Consider the following 11,444-nt stretch of genomic DNA (forward strand, 5'->3'; position numbering starts at 1 on the left):
TAACTCTGTGCTAGTGTCAGAATTGAACTGAACTATAGGACACCCAGCTAATATTACAGAAATTTGTTTGGTGTGGGGGAAAAATCCACACATCCAGTGGTTGAGGTGTTAGGAGCATGGTAGTAGTGTGAGTGTAACAGAAAACCACAAGTGAGTCTTTTTCATTTACAAATACTTCTCCAAATCCTCACTATTGTTGGAATTAATGATATTTTTCATCCTTGCCAATCTAATGGAAAAAAAAAATTCCAGTTGTTTAATTTGTACTTCTTTGCTTATTAGTGAGATTTCACTTGTATCTAATGTATGTTAGTCTTTTGTATTTTTCCTTCTGGGAATATATTTTCTCTTATATGTGACCATTTAAAAAAGAATATCTAATATCTAAAGACCATCTCATTCAGGGGTGCCTGGGTGGCTCAGTCAGTTAAGCATCACATCTGACTTTGGCTCAGGTCACAATCTCACGGTTCATGAGTTCGAGCCCCACGTCAGGCTCTGTGCTGACAGCTCAGAGCCTGGAGCCTGCTTCAGATTCTGTGTCTCCTTTCTCTCTGCCCCTCCCGTTTGCACTGTTTCTCTCTCTTTAAATAAACATTAAAAAAATAATAAAATAAAGACCATCTCATAAATTTACTTTAATGAGCCTGAGTTTGAAAATATGTATTTCTGTGAAAAGATTTTTTTCTACCCAAATACAATACACTCAACTTAAAACTCATCACAAATTAAAAGTTTAGTGGTTTTTAAATATTTAGATTGCCAAGTCCTTCTGAAAAACATGTCTCCATTCTCCAAATGACCTACATCTCATTTCCAGACTTACCTTACATAAAACGTCAGAAACATGAAACACATAAATATCTTGAAAAGCTAGAATATTCCTCTTTTCTAGTGTGATTCTTCAAGTTATCTAAATTAGTGAACTAAAAACCTGAAAATGCCATGGAGTTTTCTCTCAAAGAGAAAAGGGAACATTTAAATCTCAAAAGAAAACATATAATTTCTTGCATATATTTTAACTGGTTTACCATTAACACGTTAATCATCTTTAATAAAACATCCAGATTTAAAAAATTTTAAATATTTATTTATTTTTGAAAAGAGAGAAAGCAAGTGGGGGAGAAGCAGAGAGAGGGAGACACAGAATCTGAAGCAGGCTCCAGGCTCTGAGCTGTCAGCACAGAGCCCGATGTGGAGTTCAAACTCACAAACGTTGATATCATGACCTATGCTGAAGTCAGATGATTAATGGACTGAGCCACCCAGGTACCCTAAACCATTCAGATTTTAAAGCAATTCAGATTTAGGTTTTACCTGTAAAAATTTATGGCATTATACATATTTGAATATTACTATTTCATAAGAGAAACAAAAAATACCTCTACATTCAAAACTTCAACAAAAATATTCTTCACCCTTGCATAAAAATCACACAGCAGTATCATTTCTCATTGTTAGCTGTAACTGTTTTCAATACCTTCAAAGCACATGAATATGCCTTTTCTCCAACGTTAATAGATTTAGGATCATCATCATCCAAATCTTCCCAAATCCTCACATCACCATCACTTCCACAAGTCACAATACAACTGTGGAGGAAACACAGTCATTAAAAGGTCACCCAGTTTCAGCCTTATTAATTTTTTTAGAATACTACTTTATCTTTTTTTCCAATAAAATCAAGGTGTTAACCAATGTTTTCTTATTTTACATACCTAAACTTCAATAACGAGGACTGCTAATCTCCTATTCTATAAAATGAAAGGTGAATTTAATGTTCCCTACAGTTCCTCCCTGGCATAAAATTCTTTGTAATAATGTAAGAAAGATGAGTGTGTAATCTAACAACAGGGACTAGGTCAACCTTGCTCACCATTGTGCCCCTGGCACAAAGCAATCTCTGACAAATAGAAGCCTTGATAAATGTTTGTAAAATGAGTAAGTGGACGGATACAAGAACTCAATTATCCAAAGCTGATTATTCAAATGGCTGTAACTCTCAAATCTTGTTTTAAACCTCTTGTTTCCTGGTGCTTTATTCATTTGGTATGTGTCCTATCTGTAGGTGTTGTGACACATACAAAAGGAAACAAAACACAAAAATAACATGGTCAATGGCAAAGAGAAGCCATATAAAGAACAATAGAGGTTCAGAAGAAAAGGATTAATTCCCACCTGGAAAATCAGAGGGATTCAAAAGAAAGAAGACACTGGGAAGTCAAAGGGCAAGTAGGGCAAGTAGAATTAGATATGCTGAGATTGGTGAAAAGAGCAGCTCCAAACAGAGGAAACCACATGAACAAAAACACGATGTTAGTAAAGAATGGGGAGTTTACTTAGCAGACAGTACAGGAAATTGAGAAAAAAAAATGTAGATTGGGGGTCATCCTATTCACAATGATCTTAATGCCAGAGTAAGGAGCTTGGACTCCCTTCTATAGGAAGTAAATAGGAGGACCGTTAGTCTGTTTGCCCAGGACTTTCCTGATTTATGCATCCTGCTAGTTTGTAATCTGTCCTCGATTTTTCACTTTAAAACATATTAGTATCAGCACACCTGGCTGACTCAGAAGAGCATGTGACTCTTGATCTCGGGGCTGAGCATTAGAGCCCCATGTTGGGTGTAGAGATTACCAAGGAAATGTATAAACTTTAAAAAATAAATAAATAAAATGTAGTATCTTAAAAAAAATATATTAGTATTACATGCATCCAAATTTGTTGGGTGGGTTTGACAGACCTCTTCTTTGCACTTCCAGCTTCTGCCATGGTCTTGTTTAGTAGTGTAACATGTACAACGAACAGAGTTCTCACTTTATCACATAGGTAAATCTGAAAGGCAACCAGTGACAACCCATCTCCCCCTTCCAATCCTTTCTTTATGCAACATAATACCACCCTTCACAGACAACAGGTGTTAACAGTTGGTTCACTTTGATTAAAACCAAAGGGAAAACAGTCAGGAGGCCCTAGAGAGAACGATTTCTTTCAGTCTTCAGTGGTGATGGGATAAGTATTTCATATTGCTGCCCCTACTAACTATTTGGTGCAACCAGCTAGCCAGCAAAGGAGATGTAGAAAGTTGCAGGTGTCAGTTGGTGGTACTATTAGAATATTAGAGTGAAATGTGGTGGAATTAATGAGAAATATATGCAAAAAATAGCTCAACAGTCCCCTGAAGAACTTTTAGAGTAGTCTGAATACTCTTCTGACACTGTTTTTGTCACTTACTATAGGAATAAAACATTCATTTTATTATTGATTATGCCTTTTAATAAAACACCTTTCAGTAGCAACAAACTAAAAAAAAAAAGATATCAAGTACACGTTTAACAAAATATTAAACACTAAATTTCTGCTTCTCAAGAAGCTGATAATAAAAATGTTAACATGAACAAAATGTTAGTGGACATTTGCTACAGGGGCTGTTGTGATAATACCAAACACAGGAAAGACAGAAGACACAGAACTCCTGAAGAAACTTGAGCATCTACTTTGTAAGCTAGTAGTTATCTTGAAACTTCCTGAAAACCATGTTTCTGCAGCTGCAGAAAGTGAGTTGGCATCTTGTCAGGCATGACTTTTCATAATAATTCAGTACTGTCCAATAGAACTTGCTGAGAGGATGGAAATTGTTTGGCTCCTGAGCAATTAAAATGTGGTTTCAAATGTGGCTAGTGTGACTTGAGGACCTGAATGTTAAATTTAGTTAACTTTAATTAATTCAAATCTAAATAGCCACATGTGGCTAGGCTATTGTACTGAACAGCTCAGCACTAGAACAAACAACAGTGGTTCTAAATTAATTTTGTTCATTTTTCATTTTTTCTAGTGCAAGTAGGGAGTAAAGTTATAGCTGTTAATATGCAGTCACCATTAGTAAGAGAACTTTTCGGCATGCCTGGGTGGCTCAGTCGGTTAAGCGTACAACTTCAGCTCAGGTCATGATCTCGCGGTCCGTGAGTTCGAGCCCCCACATCAGGCTCTGTACTGACAGCTCAGAGCCTGGAGCCTGCTTTGGACTCTGTGTCTCCCTCTCTCTCTGACCCTCCCCTGCTCATGCTCTGTCTCTCACTCTCAAAAATGAATAAATGTTAAAAAAAAAAACCTTTTTTTTTTTTAAAGAACTTTTCAAACAGTTAAATGATACTGGTTTTATTACAATGTCATTACAACGTTTAAATAGAAAATCAGTCAGATTGATTCCAATAATGGTTTAGTTTTCTCTCCAGTTCACAGAAACAAAGAAAAGCTTCTGAAAATTTATTCTGTGGAAGTAAAACATCTAACATTATTGGGAATTCTAACATCATTTGCAAAGTTTAATGCTAAAGATAAAATTCTTAATTTTCACAGTAATACCCATTTTGGTAGAGCACAGCACTGTGGTAAAAACAATGCACTTACTAAATTAAGAAATCCATGAAACACAAATGTACTTGGAGTTGAAACTATAATTCATAACCAAATGAACTATAAAAATGTATGAATCAAAACAGAAGCCACAGTAGTTGAATTTTGAGATAATTTAGTTTATACCCACAATGACTGAACAAAATTTTCAAAACAAACTGATATTAGATACACAAAAATACTTCAGCATTGCATGAGATGGTTTCTCTCCTGCCCATCAATTAGATTTTTAAAATATATGAGTCTTTGAAGAGTGACTTTATAAAACCTAAGTGTCCTATAATGATGGTGTTATTATCATCATCACCACCACCACCGCCACCACCACCACTATTGGAAACACGTTCCCTAAGTCTTAGTTGCATTTTGTTCAAAATCAGTTAACGATCTTTAAGCATTCGACTCAAGCCTTTGAAGCTTTTGGTGAAAGGCAGTTAATGAAAACAAACTTATGGACAGGAAGACACTAAAATTTATCCCTACAAAAGCAAATTAAGAATTGAACAACTTGTACATTAAAAGCTGAAAGAGTGAATGATATCATTTTGAAATTCTCTCATTGTACTCTGGAATATCTTGACTTGTAAGAAGAATCTTCTGAGGGAACCCCTCTTTTTAACTATATAAATTTATATTCTGTGCCAAAATAAAATGAAACTGAGTAGGCTTAAAATTTGTGAAACATTCAAAGAAACCAGAAAACTTACTTGATGAATTAAAGAAAAAAAAATACATATATAAAATATAAAAAAATAAAAAGTAAAAAATATTGAAGAACTTACTATTGAAAAAGGGTACTCTGAATGAAGGTAAAAAGACAGAACCCATAAAAATACTGAAAGTAAAAGATTTACCCATTTCAATTAAAATAGATTTTTAAAAATTGAAGACTCTTCCAGTTAGTAGAATTTTCTGAGCTTACCAGGTATGTGAGAACCTAAAGAAAGTTATTTTCTTATACTGAAAAATATTATGACCCTAGGGCACTTGGGTGGCTGAGTCGGTTAAGCGTCTGGCTCTTGATTTCAGCTCAGGTCATGATCTCACAGTTCATGGGATGGAGCCTGCTTGGGATTCTCTCTTTCTGCCCCTGTGCTGGGGCTCTCTCTCAAAAACAAATAAATAAGCATAAAAAAAAAAAAAGAAGAAAAAATATTATGGTCTTAAAAAAAGAGTTAACTCATCTCACTTCAAGGTCTCAGCATAAATGCAACTCTGAGGATGACTGCAGCCAATTTTATAAGAAAAATAAAAATAAAAATAAGACTATATTAAAAAAATATATTTTTCAGAAAAATGCCATGTTAGAGACAGGCTAAAAGAACTGACTAAAGTAGATGAGTATGTACCAAGAATATTCTACTTATGTAAATGTTTATATGTTTAATATTTAGAAAATCAATGTAAATTTTTTAATTTTAATATCATAAATACGTCTTTAGGAAAAATATTTGAAAACAGGTTTTTGTGTTGTTGTTTTGTTTATTTTAGAGAGAGAGAGAGCACGTGAGTGAGCATGAAAGCAAGGGAGAGGGGCAGTGGGAGAGGGAGAGAGGCAGTGGGAGAGGGAGAGAGAGGGGGAGAGAGGGAGAGAGAGGGGGAGAGAGGGAGAGAGAGGGGGAGAGAGGGAGAGAGAGACAGAGAGAGGGAGAGAGAGAGAGAACCTCAGACAGGCTCCATGCTCAGCACAGAGCCTAACTGGGAGCTTAATCTCACAACTGGGAGATCATGACCTGAGCCGAAATCAGGGAATCAGATGCTTAACCAACTGAGCCACCTAGGTGCCCAAAACACTTTTTGAACAGAAATGTTATAGCTCTATCAAAACAGAATAATTTGCTAATCAATAAATAATTTTAAAAATTATAATTTTAATTCTTTTGAAATCCTTCTCTGCATTCCCAAAGGTGTCCCGGTTTAGATGATAAGAAAACCACTGTAAGTTTCTGAGTATAAGGACTAATTATATCATGTCTTTATCCTCTTTGTGACATAACTACAAGAAGCCAACGATTACCAAGGCATTTCTCACCATCTAGATTCTCCACCCTCACTGAGCAATGTTCTTTTCCTAATCTGACCACCTCTCCCAAACCCTTCCATTGTGCCTCATGAAATTCATGGTTAGGCACCAGACTACCCTCAGCTTTTTTCCTGAACACTTCTTCTGAGAACACAGATTCCTCTTCAATCCTCTTAAAAGGTGGTTGATTTCTGGGGTGCCTGGGAGGCTCAGTCGGTTAAGTGTCCAACTTCAGCTCAGGTCATGATCTTGCAGTTTGTGAGTTCAAGCCCCACGTCAGGCTCTGTGCTGACAGCTCAGAGCCTGGAGCTTGCTTCACATTCTGTGTCTGCCCCTATCATGCTCTCTCTCTCTCTCAATAATAAATAAATGTTAAAAGAAATTTTTAAAGGTGGTTGATTTCTCTTCTACATTCCTTTGGGGACTGTCAGTGGGCCTTCGTTCCATTTCATTACCACTTCCATTCTATTGCTACACCCCACTCTCTTTAAAAAAAGGGGGGGGGGCAAAAAACTGCTTTGAGACCACCTACAAATTCCTAAAGAGAAATCTCCCATATTCCCTAAGGATTTTTAGCACAAGGTTCATTGTCATTCCCTAACAACACTATGCCTTTTAAAAAAAAATGTTTATTTGTGAATTTTGAGAGAGAGAGAGAGAGAGAGAGAGAGAGAGGGAGAATGAGCAGGGGAGGGGTAGAGAGAGAGAGAGATAGAGAAAATCCCAAGCAAGCTCCACACTAGCAGCTCAGAGCCTGACTCGGGGCTCTATCTCCTAACTGTGAGATCATGACCTGAGAGCCGGATGCTTAACCCACTGAGCCACCCAGGTGCTCTGAACAACACCATTCCTATCATAATTCTTAGTGTTTGTAATATCCATATACACGAAGCCTTCTTATACTAAGTCTTGTCCTTCACTTCATCTCAGACTCCCATTGTCATAGAGTAGATTTTGTCTTTACCAATATTGCAAATTCTTCATAATTTCAATTTCAATCATCCTAATCACTTATCTTTTTACCTGTACCCTTAATATCCTAACTTCAACCATTTTTTACTTCTATTAGGATCTACAATCTATTGAAACTAACTTCTCACTATCTCTCACTCCCTCACAAATTCTCACATCCCTCCTAATCTGGCTTAGATTCCACAACCTGTTCTTAAAATCACTTCTTTGCATCATCCTCAAACCCCCTCCCTTTTGTCATACTGACAAAACCCCAACCGTGGTTAAATCCAACTCTATGCCCATTGGTAAGTAACATTTGCAGCTAAACGTGGCTAGCAAAAAACACATAACTAGGTTGTCTGATCTCACTTTAAATTCATGATCGCTAACCTAAAGTAGACCATTAGTGTTGCCCACTATTCCAACTATATTTCCCTAGGTCCTTCTTTTCTTTTTTTTAAATTTTTTTTAACGTTTATTTATTTTTGAGACAGAGAGAGATAGAGCATGAATGGGGGAGGGTCAGAGAGAGAGAGGGAGACACAGAATCTGAAACAGGCTCCAGGCTCTGAGCTGTCAGTACGGAGGCCGATGCGGGGCTTGAACTCACCAACCGTGAGATCATGACCTGAGCCGAAGTCAGACGCTTAACCGACTGAGCCACCCAGGTGCCCCTAGGTCCTTCTTTTCTAATCATCTATCTCATATCTACTCCTCTTTCTTCAAACCCCCGCAGCCTCCCCACTCTCAGCTAAAAACTTTGCTTCCTATTTTACTCAGAAAACTGAAGCAGTCTGTAGAAATTAGCCTCATATTCTCACTATGCCTCCTAGGTGCTCCTTCCCTCCACTTGTGAATTTGACCACGTTCCTACCTTTGGCCACTTTCTCTCCCTTGTGCACTATATTGTAACCCCTCTTACCTACTCAAGGCCATCACTCCTGCAATTCTCCCTCTTCCTACCATAACATCAACTTATCCCTCCCTGGGATATGGATCATCGCCATTCATACATATACTGCATCTCTCACTTTAAAACAAAAACCTTCCCAGGGTGCCTGGGTGGCTCAGTCAGTTAAGCAGCCGACTTCAGCTCAGGTCATAATCTCGCTGTCTGTGGATTTGAGCCCCACGCCAGGCTCTGTGCTGACAGCTCAGAGCCTGGATCCTCCTTCCAATTCTGTGTCTCCCTCTCTCTCTGCCCCTCCCCTGCTTGCTCTCTCTTTCTCTCTCAAAAATAATAAACATTAAAACAAAAACCTTTCCTGACCTCACATCCCTATCCAACTACCCTTACTCTTTGAGTGCCATCCTCGCTAACTCTAATTCCTCCCTTTCCAGTTTTATAAATACACTGCAACAAGGTTTTCATTCTCACCACTCCATAACAAAAGCTAGATCACCCATATTACTAAATCTAATGGTAAATTCTCAGTCCTCAACTTGACCCACCAGCAGCATTTGACATCGTTTATTATTTCCTCCTCCTTAAAATGCTTACTTCATTTGGCTTCTAGACATCATTCTTGTCTCTTGTTTTCTACTTTTCTAGCCAGCCCGTCTGAAGTCTCCTTAGCTGGGTCTTCCTTCTTTAATTGGATCTCTAAATATTTTGTAGTGTCCGAGGGCTTAGCCCTTAAACTTTTTTTCGCAACTACATTTACTCCCTCTCTAGGTGATTTCACCCAAGTTCATAGCATTAAACATCTATTTATTAACTTCCACATCTAGATTTCCAGTCAAGACCTCAATCCTTAACTCCAGGAGACATCAGCAAAAGATACAGATTTCTATTTCTAGCTCACATTTCTTAGCTTTAGACCCATTTATCTGTCAACACCTCTAGTTGAATATCTCAAAGAAATATTCCAAATGTTCAAATGTAAACTCATAATCTCCACTCTTCTTCTACCTCTGAAATAAGCTCCTCTCCAAACATTTCAGATTATCTGTGAATGGCACTGTCATCTCCCCAAATGTAACACCCAGAGACATAGATGTGATCCCAGACATCTCCATCTCCTTCATCATTAATGTCTGATCTATCCTGTTGATTCTACCTTTTAAATATTTCCTGAATGCATCCTCCTTTTTCCATGTCATGTCTTCTCTAGTCCAAGCTTCCATCACACTCCACAAGACTAATGCAGGTACCTCCTCAGTCTTTCTGCATCCACTTCTACTTTTCCACTTCATCTTCCACATAACTTCTCAAAAACAAGAGTCTGGGGATGCCTGGGTGGCTCAGTCGGTTAAGTGTCCGACTTCAGCTCAGGTCAGGATCTCACAGTTCATGAGTTCAAACCCCGCGTGGGGCTCTATGCTGACAGCTCAGAGCCTGGAGCCTTCCTAGGGTTCTGTGTCTCCCTCTCTCTGCCCCTCCCCTGCTCGCATTCTGTCTCTCTCTCAAAAATAATCAAACACTAAAAAAAAAAAGTCTGATCACATCTCTCTGCTTCAAGTTTTTAATACCTTCCTATGGCTTTTAAAATGAAAACGAGATTCCTCAATAAAGTCCAGAAGGTCTTGGATAGGATGCCCATTGCTTACCATCACAGATTTCATCTCTCATCAACCTCTGCATCACACTCTACATTTTGGCATCACTAGCTTTCTTTCTGTCCTTTGAGCATACCATGGTCCCTACCCCACTGGAATTTTTCAGGGTTCCCTCTGCCTGGAATGCCAACACCACCACCCCACTGCCACCCCCCATCTCTTTATACTCCCTAACACCTACTCAATCTTCAGATCTCATCTCAAGAAACACTTCTTCTGAGAAACCTTCCCCACCTTCCAAACTGTATCAACATTCCTTCATATATGCTTATCATTATACCTATCATTTAATATTGCTAAGTATAATTCTAAACGTACATTCACTGTGGTGATTAATCTGTGCAGAATGTCGGTCAATCTAAAAAGACTCTAAGGTCAATGAAGAGACTTGTTTGTACTACTGTATCTCTAGCCTCCACCAGAGTTGACACGCAAATATTTTTTCAATAACTCAATCAATATAGGAGTAACAGTGGAAGCCACGAAACTGGATAGTACTGCAGAATAATGAGATTTAGAAAGATAAAAAATAGACCAGAATAACCCTGGGAAAAGATCACAATCAATTAAGCAAAGGAAGTAAGCTGGGGGGAAAAAAGTCAAAAGTTAGAAACAGTAAAAAAGGAAATAGTATCACAAAAGCCAAGGAAAGACACAACACCAAAACGACAGAAAGGGCCACTGAATTTGAGAAAGAGGCAGCTAGCCATCTGACAAAATAATCACGTGGGATGCAGAGGACAAGTGAACAAAAGATAAATATGGGAGAAAGCTCACATCTTTCCAACTCCTCTGGAAGTAAGATTTTACACTCGTTAACTTTTTAGACATACTAAAACTACAAGGACGGCCCGAATTGAACAATAAACCTAAGGAAAATACATGTGCCATTTTAGACTTCAGTCTTTTTTCTGTATGGTTGCGTCATTTTAGGCTGCTTATCTGACGCAGAATAAATTTTGTAATATTTACACCTCAAACGTTCTTTTTCGTTTCTCAAAGTACCTTACCTCCCCAAATCATCAAAACAGACATCTGTGTGTCCCTCGGTATGTCCAAATCTCATCGGCTTCTGGGTGGCAGGCATCTTTCCTTCTACCCACCTAAAAATGTTTTATCAAAACTAGTATTAGTTTAAAGGGGAGGAAAAGCCGGTGGCTGAAGAAGCAGGGAAGTTAGTCTCCCGGTGGCCCCCTCTCCCCCACCCGAGTGGCACAAACAAGACAGAGCAGAGGGTCTGCCAGACAATTAGCCGGGAAGGGGACACGTTTCCCTTCGGTGCGCTGTAAGGACACTGGCAGCGCAAGGGGGTACTCACCGAGAGAACCGAGCTACGCCGGTGAGGAAAAGCGTGGAACAAACGCCCGCGCCGGGCCGCTTCCCGCGCTCTGGCGTGCTCGCTACCACTGCGCCTGCGCCGGCCCGCCGACCGCCCACGCCCGGCGCAGAGCGAGACCGAAGTCGCCGGGTGGTGGCGTCAGCTACGCGCCGC

General features: G+C 38.9%; 1 protein-coding gene across 4 annotated transcripts in view; it reads right to left on the bottom strand.

Annotated features, from left to right (window-relative positions):
* Positions 1-11,406, bottom strand: part of WDHD1 (WD repeat and HMG-box DNA binding protein 1) — a 65,509-nt gene extending 54,103 nt beyond the window's left edge. For 3 of the 4 annotated variants that reach the window (XR_008299413.1, XR_008299412.1, XM_015082542.3), the window contains exons 1-3: positions 11,271-11,406; positions 10,963-11,055; positions 1,481-1,592 (exon numbers count right to left, since the gene is read on the bottom strand). Coding sequence is in view for 1 of the 4 variants with exons in the window: in XM_015082542.3 (XP_014938028.1) it covers positions 1,481-1,592; positions 10,963-11,039 (189 nt within the window). In the remaining 3 variants the exon portion in view is untranslated. Of the gene's footprint in view, positions 1-1,480; positions 1,593-10,962; positions 11,056-11,270 lie in introns of those variants that run through there. The other variant, XM_053224471.1, reaches the window with a different exon arrangement.
* Between the last annotated feature and the right edge of the window lie 38 nt (positions 11,407-11,444).

The sequence above is a fragment of the Acinonyx jubatus genome, chromosome B3, assembly GCF_027475565.1.
Source record: "Acinonyx jubatus isolate Ajub_Pintada_27869175 chromosome B3, VMU_Ajub_asm_v1.0, whole genome shotgun sequence".
Taxonomy (NCBI): domain Eukaryota; kingdom Metazoa; phylum Chordata; class Mammalia; order Carnivora; family Felidae; genus Acinonyx; species Acinonyx jubatus.